This window comes from Ictalurus punctatus, unplaced genomic scaffold (genome assembly GCF_001660625.3).
Source record: "Ictalurus punctatus breed USDA103 unplaced genomic scaffold, Coco_2.0 Super-Scaffold_100046, whole genome shotgun sequence".
NCBI classification, from domain to species: Eukaryota; Metazoa; Chordata; class Actinopteri; order Siluriformes; family Ictaluridae; genus Ictalurus; species Ictalurus punctatus.
This window is the reverse complement of record NW_026521087.1, coordinates 3550793-3570782: the sequence shown is the minus strand read 5'-3', so window position 1 is coordinate 3570782 and position 19990 is coordinate 3550793. Positions and strand designations below refer to the sequence as shown.

At 43.0% G+C, this 19990-nt stretch overlaps 1 protein-coding gene and 1 long non-coding RNA gene across 4 annotated transcripts in view; both read left to right on the top strand.

The window, feature by feature from the left end:
• LOC128630122 (NACHT, LRR and PYD domains-containing protein 12) overlaps positions 1–19990 on the top strand; it is a 462144-nt gene that overhangs the window by 336268 nt on the left and 105886 nt on the right. For 2 of the 3 annotated variants that reach the window (XM_053678693.1, XM_053678692.1), the window contains exon 8: positions 15314–15487. In XM_053678693.1, coding sequence (XP_053534668.1) covers positions 15314–15487 — 174 coding nt within the window. Of the gene's footprint in view, positions 1–15313; positions 15488–19360; positions 19621–19990 lie in introns of those variants that run through there. The other variant, XM_053678694.1, reaches the window with a different exon arrangement.
• Positions 7196–13905, top strand: LOC128630207 (uncharacterized). Its single transcript, XR_008394591.1, has 3 exons — positions 7196–7745; positions 11045–11236; positions 11882–13905. It is a non-coding gene; the product is annotated as an uncharacterized LOC128630207 (long non-coding RNA).

Sequence of the window (19990 nt, the reverse complement as noted above, 5' to 3'; positions counted from 1 at the left end):
CGGAAAAGGATCTTGGTCATTGGGACTACTTAACCTTCCGGAATATTCCTTCAGCATGTTCAGGACCTCTTCAGTCAATAGGGACCTCCATTCCACAAGGAACTGCGTGACTACACGGACTGACTTCATCTTTATGTGTCCAGCAACTGCCACCGTGTTCCTAAACTCCGGTCCTGCTAAAGTCAGTAGGTCACCCAGAGTGACGACTCCAGCCCTGCAGAACCCCTCCGTAAGCGCAGGAAACAGCTTTCTCTGAGATACATCTAAAATGGAACCATTTATGATTGGCTCCTCCAGCGGCCAGTAGAGAGATCTTGAGCATTGTACTCTCTGCACTGTTAAAAGTCCCCACACTTTAAAAACATTACGGTAAAAAACAGGAAGTTTCCTGATGTCCATCTTTTTCGGGTCCATCCAGAAAAGAGGTTTATGTAAATCCAGCCCTTCAAGTGTCTGTAAAATGACACATGCTACAGCCTTCCAGTTTGCATTTACAGGTCCTTATAGCAGCCTTTGCACAAAGCGTAACCGAAAGGCTGCAGTCCTGCTCTGCAGGTGCACTAGTCCATGTCCCCCTTCATCCTTGGGGAGAAACAGAACACTCTGTGGAACCCAGTGTAGACTGTCCCAAAAAAATGAACCAAAATTGACTGGATTTTAGATAAAACATGTATTGGGGGATCGATGCACGCAAGCCTATGCCAGAGGGATGATGCTACCAGGTTGTTAATTATAAGCACACGCCCCCTAAAGGACACTTTTTTTAACCAAAAAATTCCACTTCTCCAACCGACCCTTTACCTTCTCGACAGTCCCTTCGAAGTTTGTCCCCATAAACCCTTTATCTCCTAAAAACACCCGCAAATACTTAAAACCATCTCTACACCATAATAAGCGGTCTGGAAGGCTTGGGACACCGCCTAACCATCTCCCGATTAAAAACGCCACGCTTTTATCCCAGTTTACCTTGGCGGAAGAAACAATTCTAAAACCGTCAGTGATCTTCAGCATCGTATAAACATCCCTCTGGCTGCCAACAAGTATCGCCACATCGTCAGCGTATGCTGATAGTTTAAAAACACCCTCACACTTTGGAATTGTTATACCTTGCAGTTCTGTTCTCAGTTTGCTAAAAGAGGTTCAATTGCCAGGGAATACAACATGCCTGATAGCGGGCATCCTTGTCTTATTCCCCTATGAACTTTGAAAGGAGCACACAAGTCACCATTAATCTTCAGTATGCTTTCACTGTCACGGTACAGAACTCTTATTTTATCTATAAAATCCTAATTAAAACCAAAAGCAGACAAAACGTTCCATAAGTAGGTATGCTCAACCCTGTCGAAAGCCTTTTCCTGGTCAATTAAAACCAAACCACATTCCAAATTAAAAATCCTTCCGACCTCTACGACCTCCCTAATGAACGAAATGTTATCATGAATAAATCGACCCGGCACACAGTAGGTCTGGTCCGGATGGATCACCTCTTCCATGACTATACTAAGTCGGTTTGCCAATACCTTGGAGAGCAGTCGGTATTTTATGTCATGTAGATCTCCTTTTTTGGGCAACAGAGTCAATACTGCTCTGCGACAACTGAGTGGCAGCCGCCCCGTGACTAAACTGTCACCCAGTACCTCCAGTAGGTCTGCACCCATGTCAGGCCAAAAAGACTTATAAAAGTCAGCCGGTAGACCATCGATCCCTGGTGCCTTGCCAGTCTCCATACCCTGGAGGGCTCGTAGCAGTTCCTCTAGGGTCAACGCCCCTCCGAGGTCTGCATGCGTTTCCTTTGACACCTGAGGGAGATCCTTCAAGAAGACGTTATCATGGGCCTGCTCATCGGAGATTTCACACGTGTACAGTTCCTTGTAGAACCCGACTGCTCTCTTTCGAATTTCTCTATGGTCCACTAAAAGTGTCCCATCATCAGAAAACAGGCCATGTATCATCTTATTCTGACCATTCTTTTTTTCCAAATTAAAAAAGAATTTTGATGGTGCATCCATACACTCTACAGTCTGAAACCGTGACCTGACCAGAGCTCCTTGTGCAGTAACGTCTAGCAATTTGGTCAATAAATTCTTTTTTGTTCTTAAATTTTCTATGCATACCTGCCATCCTGTGTTTTTCATTTTTAACTCTTGAAGCGCCATTATTTCGTCCTCCAAGGATTTCACACGGGGAGTTGTGTCTCTCGTGACATTGGAGGTATACTGTTGACACAGCTTTAATTTGCGTTTTGGCAAAATCCCATCACTGCTGCACTAATTTAAAAGAACCCTTTGTGGTTCTAAAATCACTCCAAAAGTATTTAAACACATCCTTAAAATGACCGTCTTGCAATAGACTTGTGTTAAAATGCCAATACGCACTCTTATGCTTGAGTTTACTTAAATACACAGTAGACAGAACCATACAATGGTCCGTAAATCCTACTGGTATAATTACACAACTTCTAAAAGCACTTAACTGCTGTTTAAAACCATCAAATTTATCCAATCTGGCCATAGAGAGCATATTATTGTAGGAGTGCACCCAGGTATACTGCTTTTGCATGAGGTGAAAATTTCTCCAAATGTCCACAAGGTCACAGGACTTCATTAACTCGACTAGCCTTCTACGTGATGGCATATGGGGCTCTACATGATTCCTGTCTATACCCAGCTCTGTACAATTAAAATCCCCCCATAGAATACAAAAATCATCAGTCACAATTCTTCAGGACATCGTCTAAGCTTCGTAAAAATAACATTCTGTCAATGGCCGTGGTCGGGGCATAAACACAAACAAAAACGACCCACCTATTCTCATATTGAGCTCTAACCTTTAACAGTCGACCCTTTATGATTTCATCAACTTGATAAGAACAGGGGATAAAATTATGGGAAAATAAAATAGCTACTCCCCCACTGGTGGATGTCTTATGACTTAAAACAGATAACCCTTTAAGCTCCCTGGCCCAGTCCGCAGCATTACTGGCGTCTGTGTGGGTTTCCTGAGCAAAGATGACATCAATTTTCTTTTGCTTCACCGTTTCAAACAACAAAAATCTTTTATTTCTTTCCCTTGCTCCATTTAAATTCAACGAAGCGATTCGAAACTCACTCATAAATATGAGGAAAAATAATAGATTTACGTACATGATGTCTAGGATTGACTATCACTATCGTTATTGTCTAACATTACATTGACTTTTGTAAGGATTTTCTTTAGACGGTATCCCTCCTGATCAGTGAAACCCCCTTCTCCCATAAACCCACGTGTTTTTTTAATGAACTGTTCCACATCCGGAAAAAACTCGTCTATCCTTACATTCCTAGCATGCTTAGTCTTTCTCAGAAAAACCTTGATGTCGTCCACGCTATATTCATGGCTCGAAAAGCCACTTAGATTTACACTACATGTTATACTACAGTCAGACGCTTCGCTTTCGCTCTCTACCTCCACAGAATTCAGCTCCTCTGCGACATCTTTCCTCTTAGCCTGTGCATGAGGACGATTTCTCCGTCTCTTTCTCTGGGGCACCTTGAACACGTTCTCTTCTGTATCCATATGAGAGCTATCATCCGCAACTTCATCAACAAGGGACGGATCCACACTATCTAGTGACACCGTACTGTCCTGTGTACCCTTATCACCTAAATCCGGCTCAGTCTCAGCCTTCTCTTCTTCACCTGGTTTAGCACTGACACCCTGGTGAGAGGGGCCAGCTTCAGGTGTCTCCACCTGAGAAGGTGCTGCTGCTCCCTCTCCTGGTGTGTGGGCCCCATCCACCCCAACGCCCTCTCCAGCAGTAACCTCGTTACCAGCGGCCGCATTAGCATTATTATCATTTTCAGGATTTACCCGTTTTTCCGGACAGGCCCGCACCAGATGACCAGATAAACCACACCCACAACACTTCATTGTAGTAGTAGTAGTGTAAATAACATAATTAAAATCCTCCACCTTTACATTGAGTGTCAGATCCAGATCATTATTATCCTTCAGAACCATGTACACACACCGTCTGAAAGACACGATATGTTTTACACGAGGGGATTTACTTGTAGTCGCGATCTTCTTGATCTGGGAGACCAGTTTACCATAGCGGGATAGAGTTTGTGACAGAACCTCGTCCTTAATAAAAGGAGGAACATTCGACAGGATGACTTTTTTACACGGGGTTGATAAAGGAAGCACTAAGTGGAACACATCATCAATCACAACTCCACTGTCCACCATTTCGTTTACTAACTCCACCGTTTTCAGAAACAGCACAACAGCACTATTCATCCGGGCCGCAGACAGAATGTTGTCGTGTCCAACACTCTCCCCCACGGCCAGACACACCTCCTCAACGCTGGCGGTAGTGGCTACTTTAATAGCATGCCGCCGCGTGAGGGAATCATATTTCCCCGTACCTGGGGCAGCCATGCTCCCGACCATGGAAACAGCCGCCCAGGCCAGCGGGAAAAAAATCACACAAACGAACACACACACACACACAAACACACACACGCGCGCACACACACACACACAAACACACACACGCGCGCACACACACACACACAAACACACACACGCGCGCGCGCACACACACACACACACACAAACACACACACGCGCGCACACACACACACACAAACACACACACGCGCGCGCACACACACACACACACACACACAAACACACACACACACCTGCGCACACACACACACGCGCGCGCGCACACAAACACACACACACAAACACACACACACACCTGCGCACACACACACACACACACACACACACACACCAAACAATAGTAAATTAAGACCCCCTCAGAAACCAAAGACCTAAAAGGAAATCGTATTTCTGAAGAAAAGACAGATAGAAAAATGAAGAAGCGAACTTTGGAGCAGCGGCCTCGGCCACGCGCCGTACACACTCACTCACTACCGCTCCCACTCCGCCCACTCACTCAGTCCATGCGCACACGAGAGAGAGAGAAAGAGAGAGAGAGAGAGTCTGAGTGTGAGAGACAGAGAGTGTGTCTGTGTGAGAGAGAGTGTGTGTCTGTGTGAGAGAGAGAGTGTGTCTGTGTGAGAGACAGTGTGTCTGTGCAAGTGAGAGAGAGAATGTGTCTGTGAGAGAGAGTGTCCGTGCGAGAGAGAGAGAGAGAGTGTGTCTGTGTGTGAGAGACAGAGAGTGTCTGTGTGAGAGAGTGTCTATGTGTGTGAGAGAGAGTGTCTTGTGAGAGTGTGTCTGTCTGTGTGAGAGACAGTGTGTCTGTGAGACAGAGAGTGTGTCTGTGTGTGTGTGTGTGTGAGTGTGTGTGATTGTGTGTGTGTGAGAGAGTGTGCGTGTGAGAGAAAGGGTGTGTGTGTGTGAGAGAGAGAGAGTGTGTGTGGGTGTGTGTGTGTGAGAGAGTGTACGTGTGAGAGAGTGTGTGTGTTTGTGAGAGAGTGAGACAAAGAGTGTGCTTGTAATTATCACTTCATGGGGACATCATCATGTTTACACAGCAACCTCATGGGGACCAAAAACATTATGGGGACAAAAATCCACGTCCTCACAGGGGTGATGCATTGAAAAGTGTTGAGGAGGCTGTAAATAGACGCCTCACAATTTTTTATCTTTGGCATATAACGCATGATCTGGACAAACTGTGTGTGTGATCGGTTTGGTCTATGTCGCCCCCTTTAGTCTGGAACCGGTATTTATTGGGGGAGGGGCTTGGCCAACCACTTCACACACTCTGCAAATCTAATTTATGCAAATTATGGTACCACCCACTTAGTAAAGGACTGTGGCTAATCTGCATATGCACATTAGCTCTATTACCTGTTAGCAGATTAAAAAGCTTTAAAACAAAGAGGTAATATTTTTAAAGTTTTGTTCAACTGGGCATTAATATTGATATTTGATTACAAGTTAAAATTAACAGAAAATGTAAGTGTACAAAAAGTGACTGGTAAGTTAAAAGCCTAATTAGACTGTTAGAAGGTTAGATTGTTAGCATAAGCTAAACATTAATAAGTCAGAACAGATAGTTATCATGTTTTCCAAATAATTATAAGTCTTAATAGTAATTAAAGTTTGAGTTTTTAAATTTTCGCACAGCGAAATGACACTTTTTTAAAATCTCTAAACCAGCGGTCGGGAACCTTTTTGGCTGAGAGAGCCATGAACGCCACATATTTTAAAATGTAATTCCGTGAGAGCCATACAATATGTTTAAAACTAAATACAAGTAAATGTGTGCATTTTATGTAAGACCAACACTTTTAAAGTACAATAAGTCTCTGAATTATTTTTAATAACGTTGTTGTGCTGTTGCTAACCAATGATGAATAAAGTACTTCTTGGCATTAATGCGACTTCTGGTGCTGCAGGGTTTTGCTGATGGCTTTGTAGTCTGGGTGATACGTGGTGAGGTTAAGCTTCATGCAGGCGTTGAGACTTCCATCCGTTAAACGTGATCGTAGGTTGATCTTAATGTTCTTTAGATGTGAGAAAGACTGCTCACATGCATGTGTAGAGGCAAACATTGTCAGTACAGCAATACTCACACGCTGCAGTGTGTGCTATGTGACGGGAAGCGTGTTCCAAGTTTTGACAATCAGCTGGTCCGCGGGTTGAAGTTTTTTAATTTCTCCCCACTTGTGTTTGCTCGCCAACTCTGCTTGCTGTCGTGCAAGTCTTCCCAAATCTTCATCCAGTGACTTGAACTTATTCACCGACATGTCTGAGGGCTTCAGGTCAGCAGCTTGTAGCTCAGGATCTCTGACGGAGACACCGGGGCTGTAACTCAGGTCGGCCTGTCCACTGCACACTCGTGTGGATGGGTGATGAACTTAAAAAGACGAGTGCGCTCACGAAATTCTCCAAAGCGCGCTTTGAATGACTGCAGGAGATTAGATGTGCAGCCCGCTAGCTGCTGAAGATCAAGATGTTGAGCAGGGTCACTTGCTGTGCATGCATCTTTAAACTCTCCCAGTTTTTCAAAGTGTAGTAAACGACCTGTTTCAATGTCGGCGATGAAGAGTTCTAGCTTGTTTTCAAATGCAAACACTGCTTGTTGAAGGGATAAGACTGTATTTCCAACGCCTTGCATTTTCACCGTTTCATCGATGCAATTTTATCATTGCATATTAAACACACTGCAGAAGCTGCTCTCTCCACAAAGGCGAATTCCTCTGTCCATTCCTGCTGAAAAGTACGATACTCATCTTTTTTTTTTTTCTTTTAGTCATCTTCTTCGATAAAAGGGTTTCTGCAATTAGCTAGCTGACTACTTGATTAAAAGGAGGGAAGTTTACTTCCTGACCTCACAACGACCCGTGTGCGTTACGCATTATCCAATAAAAATTTGGAGTTGTCCCGGAGGACAGCTGTGATTGGCAACCATGAACATGAGCGGTAGGAAATGAATGGATTGAAATACATGAGAATGTTTTATATTTTTAACGTTATTATTTTTTTTTAATTAAAGATTTGTCTGCGAGCCAGATGCAGCCATCAAAAGAGCCACATCTGGCTCGCGAGCCATAGGTTCCCGACCCCTGCTCTAAACAGTAAAACGAAATCCGAAAGTCGGGTTATGGCGGAGTGTAGTTTTTTTTGACTGCACTAATAGTTCGTAAACACCACACAGGAAGTAGGAAAAGAACTACATTTCCCATCTGCCCTGGCTGTCACAGACTAATAGCACCAGCTGCTTTCCATTGCCCTAAGGAGTGATTCTACTGCTGCAACGAGACCAAATACAACGAAAGGTAAGTTATTATTATAATTTTTTTTGCAGTTTGTAATTTTATTTCCGTGCTTTAAGACTTTATTTATAATTGAATCGCAATATTAAAGTAATTGTTATGCTAGCGGACTTTACTAGCCAGAGTTAGCACACACTTTAACCAATCCAGCACATTAGTAAGTACAATAAGTTAATAAAATGAAGTTAATATATTAAATAGGCTTTGGTGGTTGTCATGTCATGTGAATATTTAGTGTTAAAGCGACTTCTGTAACTAGCTTCACCATGTAACGGATAGTTCGGTTATAAATAGCAGAGTCAGGCTTCCTAAATAGTTATCGATCTGAGCGCTGGATTGAGTTTAAAGCCTCTGAAATCGAGGACAGGGTGGACAGTAGTCTGGACCGAGCCCAGCTCATTAGTTCCAGTTATTAGTTTGTTATGAATCTGTAAAGCGCTGGGCGGTGGTGTGATGTGCTTCGATGTTGTAACTACAGCGCGCTCCTTTTATTCTGCGTCTCTAAACACCGCAGCTGAGCTGTGATCTGTGTGTAGAACAGGTTCTCACTCAGCACAGTTATTAGCAAGCACGGATATGGTTATTTTCTTACTCAGAACATTACTAGGGACTGAAAATCTCAATATATTAACATTTTCTTTAGAGGTAAAATGGCACGAAGGTGGAAGAAGAATAATTATAACTAGACCAGTACATTTCCTGAAGAAAATGTGAGCGGTGCTTGCCGTGGTGAAATTGGGACAGGGCGCCAATACATTCAAGAGCCGCCCACGTAGGGTGCCAATACTTTCGAGAGCCGGACAGATAGGGTGCCAATACTTCTGAGAGCTGAACAGATCGTGTGCCAATACATTTTCGAGCTGAACGTGTACGGAGGCAAAACTTTTAGAGCTTTCTCTTTAGAGGGCCAATACTTTCGAAACTCAATGCAAGTCTATGGGAAATTTTCTGACTTTGAGCTTCCGTACCGGGAATTCTAGCATTCCGATTGCTTCCAAAAGTCATAGCACACATCTCCTCAATAAGCCGATCGATTTGGCACATCACCCGTCGATCTCTGAAAAACGGCGCGGGACTAGTTACGAGCTGAAAAAAAAGTGGAAGAAGGATAATAATTATAACTAGACCGGTACATTTCCTGAAGAAAATGTGAATGGTGCTTGCGTTGGCGAAACAGGGACAGGTGCCAATACTTCCGAGAGCCGACGGCGTAGGGCGCCAATACTTTCGAGAGCCGGACAGATATGGCACCAGCACTGTTAGAGCCTGCCGGGTAGTGCGCCAATACTTTTTAGAGCCGACCTTCAAGGGCTCCAGTACTTTTGAGAGCTGGCCATGCGGGGTGCCAATACTTTTGAGAGCGGGCCAGAAAGGGTGCCAATACTTCTGAGAGCCGAACAGATCGTGTGCCAATAAATTTTAGAGCCGAATGTGTACGGAGGCAAAATTTTTAGAGCTTTCTCCTTAGAGGGCCAATACTTTCGAAACTCAATGCAAGTCTATGGGAAATTTTCCAACTTTCAGCTTCCGTAGCAGGAATTCCGGCATTCCGATCGCTTATAAAAGTCATAGCACACATCTCCTCAATAAGCTGATCGATTCCACACCTCACCCGTCGATCTCCGACAAACGGTGCGGGACTAGTTACACTCCAAAAAAAAGTGGAAGAAGAAGAATAATTATTATAATAATAACTAGATAGGTACATTTTCTTCAGAAAATGTGAGTGGTGCTTGTGTGGCAAAATTCAGATTGGGCACCAATACTTTTGAGAGCCAACAGCGTAGGGCGCCAATACTTTCGAGAGTCGGACGAATAGGTTGCTAGGGGGGTTTAGCATGATGCTTGCATGTTTTAGCATCATGCTAGCATGTGTTAGCATCATGCTAGCATGTATGTGCACATTTTCGCATCATGCTAGCACGTTTTAGCATCATGCTAGCATATTTTAGCATGTTTTAGCATCATGCTGGCATGTTTTAGCATCATGCTGGCATGTTTTAGCATCATGCTGGCATGTTGCTAGCATGTGTCAGCACTATACTGGCCGTGTAGGGTGCCAATACTTTTAAAGCTGGACAAATAGGGCGCAAATACTTTTGAATGCCGGACTCGTAGGGCACCAATACTTTCGAGAGCTGGATGCATCGGGCACTAATATATTCGAGAGGCGAAAGCGTAGGGTGCCAATACTTTCGCGTGCTGGACGCTAAGGGCGGCAATACTTTTGAGAGCCGACAGCGTAGGGCGCCAATACTTTCAAGAGCCAGACAGATGGGGCGCCAGCATTGTTAGAGCCAGCTGTGTAGTGCGCCAATACTTTTTAGAGCCAGCCGTCAAGGGCGCCAGTACTTTTGAGAGCTGGCCGTGCGGGGTGCCAATACTTTTGAGCACCAGCCATGCGGGGTGCCAATACTTTTGAGCGCCGGCCGGATAGGGTGCCAATAATTCTGAGTGCCGAACAGATCGTGTGCCAATCCTTTTTATAGCCGAACGTGTACAGAGGCAAAACTTTTAGAGCTTTCTCCTTAGAGGGCCAATACTTTCGAAACTCAATGCAAGTCTATGGGAAATTTTCAGAATTTGAGCTTCCGTAGCGGGAATTCCGGCATTCCGATCGCTTATGAAAGTCATAGCACACCTCTGCTCAATAAGCCGATCGATTCAACACCTCACCCGTCGATCTCCGACAAACGGTGCGGGACTAGTTACGCTCCAAAAAAAAGTGGACGAAGAATAATAATAACTGGAACGGTACATTTCCTGAAGAAAATGTGAGTGGTGCTTGCGTTGGCGAAACAGGGACGGGTGCCAATACTTTCGAGAGCCGACAGCGTAGGGCACCAATACTTTCCAGAGCCGGACAGATATGGCACCAGCATTGTTAGAGCCTGCCGTGTAGTGCGCCAATACATTTTAGAGCCGACTGTCAAGGGCGCCAGTACTTTTGAGAGCTGGCCGTGCGGGGTCCCATTACTTTTGAACGCCGGCCAGAGAGTAATAATAATAATAATTATTATTATTAAGTATGCAAGGGAACAATATTAGTGCTTTTGAAAGCACCACTAATTAAATGATCCATAGAATTAACCTGCATAAAAAATGACGATGTCTGCATAGTTTTTCTTCAAAGTGTACTTTCATTGTACTTGAAAATTGCAGTTGTGAAGTATTTGTCCACTTAAACATTTACATCTGACGGTTAACAATAAAAATTCTGTGCAGAGCTATCATATTTGTAGAAGTTGATGTTGAATATTCGGTCACTGAATACTTCTCTCTTTCTCTCGTTGTGGATTAAGTATTGATGCTGTAAAAGAAGACGGATCTTTTGGTAGGCTGGTTAATGATGACCACAAGCACCCAAATGGCAGAATGCAGAAGACTGAAGTGGATGGAAGCCCACATCTTGGTCTGTTTGCTTTAACAGACTTTAAAGAAGGTGATGAATTACCTGCAATTACGGAGGAGGAGTCTGGCCTTGGTGTAGCAAGGTATGCAGGGTATCTCCCTCTCTGTTTTCACAATTTAAAAATTATTAAAAGATAAACATTGTCTTATCCGGCAGTGTTGCGATTCATTTTTGTTGCACAACTAATTTTGTGCTTGTGCATTAACAATAAAATTAGACATTATTGTTCATCTGATCTGCTTCAGGTATTTTACTGCCACGTTTAAGCATGAACTACAAAACGTGTGTGTCTGAATGCACCGTAATTATCCCAAAGTCTTCCAAAGTATCCCATATCTAACCCTGAAATCACAAACTTAATTCCTATAGTGAAATAATTATTGTTTTTGTCGTATTGAAAAGCATGTTTGCTTTCTGTTATATAATCTTGTCTGTTAATAGTTACCATACGGAGTCCCCACAAAGCATGTTTTATTCAGGTGTGTGAGGGAGTCTTGTGATAGCTGAATAGATATGTGAATTTAGAACAGTGTCCCCATAGGTCACTTAAACCTGAACTGTGTTATTACTGTGAATTCGTTCTGAATGCATCATAATTATCCCAAAGTCTTCCAAAGTATCCCATATCTAACCCTGAAATCATAAACTTAATTCCTATAGTGAAATAATTATTGTTTTTGTCGTATTGAACAGCATATTTGCTTTCTGTTGCATATTCCTCTTTTAGATTTTCCAAATGTCTATTAAATATGCAGATTATGGAGGGGGACACTGCTGAGAGCAATGGCCAGGAGAAACAGCAGCCATCACAGTCTACACCTTTTCTGGATCATAAATATTAGAATTGTGTAGTTTGCTGGCACTTTTAATCCTGCCTTTCAATCACACCTCTCCATAAAGCTTCAGTGTGCTACCCATTTACATGTTTAGGCTGCCTGGAATCAAAATTAGCTACCTCAACATACATTATTAAGTTGTTACTGTCACTTTTTAGCTTAGTCAGTTAAGTGGATATAGAATTGTGTTTATGACATTTGGTTGTGTGTCTGTGTTTGGCTAGTATCTTTATTTTTCTCAATATGTTTAACTTTGAGCTGGCTATATGTAGTAAGCACAAGTGTTATGTCAAACTTAAATGAGTCCAAGTTCATTCATGGCACATGTGAGCTTAGTAGTTGTGCACTTTAATGGGCAAATATTTGTTGTCTTTTACAGTAAAGAAGCTCAAGACTCAAGTTGTCTTTATAATGTTGAATAGACAAGGTTTTTTCATCTTACTGACAATTTTTCACTTGATTAGAGATCCAGACCAATAAACAAATCCTTCATGCAGCTAAAATATCAAAAGGATGAGTTTCTTTGTCATTTTGACTTGCCAAAATGACTGGGGATAGTGTTAATTTGTGATGCATGCCTGTGATAAATAAGTGAGGTTCAGTACAGCAAGCACCTCTACTTTCTATTCCACAAAAAAAATTGTATACTTTGGAGCAGGAAATGAAAAGCTTCTTAGAATTATAGCCTCAAAACTAATAATAGCACTGGTAACACCTTCCTTAACAAGTTCCTAGGTTTCTCAAAAGGTTCCTCTGTTGGAAATAGAAAGCTCCAAAGAAATGTAGTCTGTTATCTATTACGTGCAGATATTGAAATTTGTGTAAGAGAGCTTTTTGAAACCAAACTTTCACTGATTGCATATTTCACAAATAAGGCTAAGAGTCCTTCGTATAAACAATTAAGAACAACTGTTCAATTTAATTTCATGAGAAGCTTAAACCTTCAAATAGAGAAAATACACATCATATCTGCTTTACAGACAGCTCTCTAAATTAGACATACTTAGTTTGTAATTTTGTATAAATAATTAGAGTTAAATTGACAACTTTGTTTTTTAAAACCATGTCCCCTTGTTGAACTACCTGATCTGTGTGTATGCAGATTAACTATGTAGTGATGTCCCCTCTACAACATGAAAACCAGTTAATTTTCTGTGTATGAAAATTAGCTATCTAGTGATGTCCCCACTACAACATGAAAACCAGTTAATTTGCTGTGCATGCAAATTAGGTCCCCATTAATGATGAGTTCTTGTTATGTCCACATTAGGTGTGAAAAAACCAAGCACAGAAATTTGGTGATTTAAATCCAGAATTTGAGATGATATGTGTTCTCAGGCTTAAATTATACATGCCTGATTTTTTTTCACATCTGTAGGACCTCAGGAAAGTGGTGTCCCCACAATACATGGGTGGGACTACTGACCCCAGAATGTTATAATTACAAGAATGTCTGTGTGTGTGTGTGTGTGTGTGTGTGTGTGTGTGTGTGTGTGTTAAAGGTACAGGAGCAGTCTGGCTGTGCAGCTACAGTAAATGTTAATAATAATAATAGGACGTTATTTAAAAGCTCATACAGCTGATGTTATTTTTATTTAGTAGTTAATTTAACATGCTATGCTAACATGTAAACAATAAGATGATATTACCTGACGTCCATTTTACACTCAATATTGTCTGTTTCTGTTCTATTTCACCAACAAGAATATTTCCAAACAAAGCCACAGCAGGTCCTGCTCCTTTTTCCTCCTAATTCCCTCATTTCTCCACGTTGGGATTAATAAAGTATTATCGTATCTCATCTTTTGTTCAAATGGGAGATTTCTTATTTATTTTATTTATTTTGTTTATTTTTAAATAGGAGACTTTTTAATACTTTTATTAAAAAATGGCTTCATGTTTCAATTATAATGAAGCATTTGTTCAAAAAAAATGTTTTCAGTCCTTTAAGGATCATTGTAACTGATAATGTTATTATTATAATAATAATTATTATTATTATTAATAATAATAATGCTGATGTGGTGTCATGTCTGATTTCTGTGTGAGACAAACGCACTCATATTTCTGTTACATGGGAAACTTTAGGGTTAGGGTGCATACATGCTCAGCTTTAAATGAACAGCAGGAGATTGAGCACCAGTGACTTGACACCTACAGCTGACAAAGCTGCAAGCAGGGTTCATACCTGCGCAAGAAAACCCCGTTGGATTTAGAGTCCGACGCCTCAAAGTGATTTAAGGAAACACTAGGCTATTCTACTGGAGCGGACGGACGTGTCTGTCCGTGTTCGACCCTTCAACAACAACAACTTTGCAGTCTCGTTTATATTCTCAGGTTTCTGCACGTGGACGCCCTCTTCAGTACATTTACTTCAGTCAAGTAATTAGAGCCTTTACTAGTTTACATGAACACATTCGGACGACTTACTTTACGTCAAAGCATTTTCCTAGGATAGAAAATTTGTTTTGCACAAGCGTGTTTGATGAATGCCAAGGTGCTTTCCTGCTCATCTGAATAGAGTTCTCTCTGCATTACGACACAGTTTCATAACAGGCTTCAAGTTGCACAGGTGAAACCCCAGTGTAGTTCAAGTCCAGTGCCCTTTTCTCTCTGCAGTCGGGAAGATAGTGCACACGAGTTAGTTGACACAGACCGCTGACATGCCTTGAACAGGCTTCAAGTTGCGTAGGGGAGACCCCAGTGCATTCCAAGTCCAGTGCCATGTTCTCTTGGCCATCAGAGGAAGGGCGCATGAAACAAAACTTAAGTACATTTCCTTGGTTCATTTATGTTCTGATGGTTTATGTTTTGATCGTTTCAATGTGCCAACCTTCTTTACCAGCCGTAATCGCGATGGAGAATGAGACAAGGCTTAAGAGTAACTCCAAGGCTCATTTACGTTTTGATCGTGCATGGTCTCAACATTCCAAAGTGTCATGTGTCTTTTCAAATAACTTCATGTTTCAATTATAAGGAAGCATTTGTTCAAACAAAAATGTTTTCAGTCCTTTAACGATCATTGTAACTGATGATGTTTATTATTATTATTATTATTATTAATAATAATAATAATAATAGTGCTGATGTGGTGTTCTGTCCTCTGATTTCTGTGTGTGAGAGAAACACACTCACATTTCTGTTACATGGGAAACTTTAGCTGTATTATGGCTGTGTGTGTGTGTGTGTGTGTGTGTGTGTGTGTGTGTGTGTGTGTGTGTGTGTGTGTGTGTGTGTGTGTGTGTGTGTGTGTGTGTGTGTGTGTGTGTGTGTGTATATATGTGTGTGATCAGTGTTCTGATATATCATCATTTCTCTTCCAGGCTGCGTGTGTGTGATCTCACAGAGGAAAGCTGTAGAGTTCTGTCCTCAGTTCTCAGATCAAACTCCTCCAGACTGAGAGAACTGAACCTGAGTGTCAATAACCTGCAGGATTCAGGAGTGAAGCTGCTCTCTGCTGGACTGGAGAATCCACACTGTACACTGGAGATACTGAGGTACACACACACACACACACACACACACACTGTACACTGGAGATACTGAGGTACACACACACACACACACACACACACACACACACACACTCACAAACACACATCCAGTTTCCATCTGTGGTGATTGTAATTGTAGTGATATACAGTGAATCCGGAAAGTATTCACAGCGCTTCACTTTCCCACATTTTGTTATGTTACAGTTTTATTCCAAAATGGATTAAATTCATTAATTTCCTCAAAATTTTACTAACAATACCCCATAATGACAACGTGAAAGAAGTTTGTTTGAAATCTTTTCAAATTTATTTAAAAATAAAAATAAAAAAAAGCACATGTACATAAGTATTCACACCCTTTGCCATGACACTCAAAATTGAGCTCAGGTGCATCCTGTTTCCACTGATCATTCTTCAGATGTTTCTACAACGTGATGGGAGTCCACCTGTGGTAAATTCAGTTGAGTGGACATGATTTGGAAAGGCACACACCTGTCTATATAAGGTCCCACAGTTAACACTGCATGTCAGAGCACAAACCAAGCCATGAAGTCCAAGGAACTGTCTGTAGACCTCCGAGACAGGATTGTATCGAGGCACAAATCTGGGGAAGGGTACAGAAACATTTCTGCAGCATTGAAGGTCCCAATGAAGGTCTTCCCATAAATGGAGGAAGTCTGGAACCAGCAGGACTCTTCCTAGAGCTGGCCGCCCGGCCAAACTGAGCGATCGGGAGAGAAGGGCCTTAGTCAGGGAGGTGACCAAAAACCCGATGGTCACTCTGACAGAGCTCCAGCGTGTCTCTGTGGAGAGAGGAGAACCTTCCAGAAGAACAACCATCTCTGCAGCACTCCCCCCATTCATCCATTATTCATTTCTTTAGCTGTGCTACTGTACGAGGCCTTCAGTGCCTTATTTTGAGCTTTATAATGCGCCACACATCGGAGGCAGGTCAGGACTGCAGGCAGGTCAGGACTGCAGGCAGGTCATGCTAGCGCCAGCACTCTCTTCTTACACAACCATGCGTTTGTGGTTTGGCGTTGTCCTGCTCTGGGTGGCAGCATGTGTAGCTCCAAAATGTGTACATATCTTTCTGCATTAATGATGCCCTCACAGATGTGTGTTACCCATACCATGGACACTGACACGACCCCATACCATGGACACTGACACGCCCCCATACCATGGACACTGACACGCCCCCATACCATGGACACTGACACGCCCCCATACCATGGACACTGACACGCCCCCATACCATGGGCACTGGCACGCCCCTATACCATGGAGACTGACACGCCCCCATACCATGGAGACTGACACGCCCCATACCATGGAGACTGACACGCCCCATACCATGGAGACTGACATGCCCCATACCATGGACACTGACACGCCCCCATACCATGGACACTGACACACCCCCATACCATGGACACTGACACGCCCCCATACCAACTGACATGCCCCATACCATGGACCCTGACACGCCCCCATACCATGGACACTGACACGCCCCCATACCAACTGACATCCCCCATACCATGGACACTGACGCGCCCCCATACCATGGACACTGACACGCCCCCATACCAACTGACATGCTCCATACCATGGACACTGACACGCCCCCATACCATGGACACTGACACGCTCCCATACCAACTGACATGCCCCATACGATGGACACTGACACGCCCCCATACCATGGACACTGACACGCCCCTATACCATGGACACTGACACGCCCACATACCATACCATGGACAATGACACGCCCCCATGCCATGACAGACGCTGGCTTTTGGATCTGACTCTGATCACAGCTTGGATGGTCCTTTTCCTCTTTGGCTCGGAGAACACGATGGTTGTTTTTCCAAAAACTATTTAAAATGTCGACTCATCAGACCACAAAACAAGATTCCAATGTGCTACTGTCCATCTTAGATAAGACCGAGCCCAGAGAACTGATCGGAGCTTCGGAACAATGTATGGCCTCTGCTTTACATAGTAAAGCCTTAACTTGCATCTGTGGATGCAGCGGCGAATGCTGTCGACTGACTAAGGTTTACCAAAGTATTCCCGAGCCCATGTCAGGATCTTCATTACAGACTCATGACGGTTTTTAAGACAGTGACGTCTGAGGGAGCGGAGATCACGCGCATTCAGAAGTGGTTTTATGCCTCGCCCTTTTAATTATATTGTGCACTGTAGAAGGTGAAATGACCAAAATCCTACCGATTTGTCTTTGGGGAATGTTCTTCTCAAAGTGTTGGATTATTTGCTGACATATCTGTTGGCAGATTGGCGAGCCTCGACCCGTCCTTACTCTTGAAGGACTCGGCCTTTTTTGAAGGCTCCTTATGTATATGATTAGACGATAATTAGACCTCACCTGTTTCACATCACCTTCTTCTTTCAACTCGTCACATCGTATTAATCCTAAATGACCCCTGTCCCAACTTTTTTGGAACGTGTTGCAGCATCAATTTCAAAATGAATGTTCATCTTCCAGAAACTTTGCAGTTGATTAGGTAAAACCTCAAATACCTCGTCTTTATGTTTTTTGTTTAAATACAAGTCAATGTACATTTACAAATGACCCTCATTGTTTTATTAGCATTTTCCATACTGTCCCAACTTTTTCGGTATTGGAGTTGTCTGTCACTACATGATGCAGAAATACTAGTTCATGCTTTCGTCACCTCTAGATTAGATTACTGTAATGCCTTACTGTCTGGATGTTCCAGTAGGAGAATAAACAAACTCCAGTTAGTCCAGAATGCAGCTGCTAGAGTCCTAACTAGAACCAGAAGATACGACCACATCACCCCGATCTTATCCACACTGCATTGTCTCCCAGTGAAATCTCACACTGATTATAAAATACTGTTATTAACCTATAAAGAACTGAATGGTCTCGATCCATGCAACTTTGATCAAAAGATGCAGACTCTCTGATGAAACATTGAATAGTGTTTTTGTAAAATGATGTTGAAACACAGACACACACACACACACACACACACACACACACACACACAGATATTTAAAATAACAGAGAATGCCACACAAGTTATTATAATTTATGAATGTACAGTCAAAGATTGAACATTTACATTTAGACAGCTTTACCATAAAATGGCAGTTGATTTGTGTAAGTGTGTGAGGAATAGTCTGTAATATATCACACAGACATGTGTGTGTGTGTGTGTGTGTGTGTGTGTGTGTGTGTGTATAAAGGCATTCAATAAATGTTATGGGTTTTTTTTATTACACCATACCATGTACATCAATGTGTATATATAAACTACATGTGTGTTGGGGGGGGGGGGTGTAGTATGGGATGTAGGTGGGGGGCGGTTTAGTATGGGATGTAGGTGGGGGGGGGGGGGGGGGGGTTAGTATGGGATGTAGGTGGGGGGGGGGGGTTTAGTATGGGATGTAGGTGGGGGGGTGTAGTATGGGATGTAGGTGGGGGGGGGTTTAGTATGGGATGTAGGTGGGGGGGGTTTAGTATGGGGTGTACGTGGGGAAGGTGTAGTATGGGGTGTAGGTGGGGGGGGTGTAGTATGGGGTGTAGGTGGGGGGGGTGTAGTATGGGGTGTAGGTGGGGGGGTGTAGTATGCTAGAGTACGAGGCGTATGAGTTCCACTCTCCTCTGTGAAATCCACCTTCATCTTCTGTTTCTCCATCACTGCCTCCAGCTCTGTTGCCTTTCTGACATCCTGAGAAAAAAACACTCATCATTTATACACATCATTAGCGTGTGTCTGTGTGTGTGTGTGTGTCTGTGTGTGTGTGTGTCTGTGTGTGTGTGTGTCTGTGTGTGTGTGTGTCTGTGTGTGTGCGTATGTGTGTGTTTACCTCCAGCAGTGCCTTCTGTACGGCAACTTGGCTGTACACCCTCGCTCCTTCTTCAGGAATGACAGCGCGAAGTTCCTCTTTATTCAGAGAGAATAGCTGAGCTCCTGTTAACACACAAAGACACTGTGTAGTCCTACACACACACACACACACACACACACACACACACACACACACACAGATATTAATAAATTAATAGATGATAATATTTTATAAAAATTTGACAAGAGGCAGTGATTCACACAGGCCACTATAGGGAGCCGGAGCACAGACTCCCCTTTTACTAGACCATTAAAAATAAAGAGAATTAGAGTCACACCAGTAACTTTGTTCCAACACGAGTAACACACACTTTCTGTCAAACTGTCAATCAAAGTAGTGTGTGCTGATTTATAGCGCTTTGTGCTTCTCAGGCCGACATTTCTGTAAGTGGCCTAATTTATGACCAGGGGTGGGGTGGGGGGGAACCCTATTGACTGTATCAGTGGGTCAGTCTAGCTCCTGTGTGTCTGGACAGAGGTGGAGAGGGGTGTGTGGGGGAGTGGCCCCCCAACAAAGGTGTTCATGTTAATGAGTCTGTTTTTTTTTTGGGGGGGTGGGGTGAAATACGTCTGAAAAGAGTATCAGTGGTTAATATTG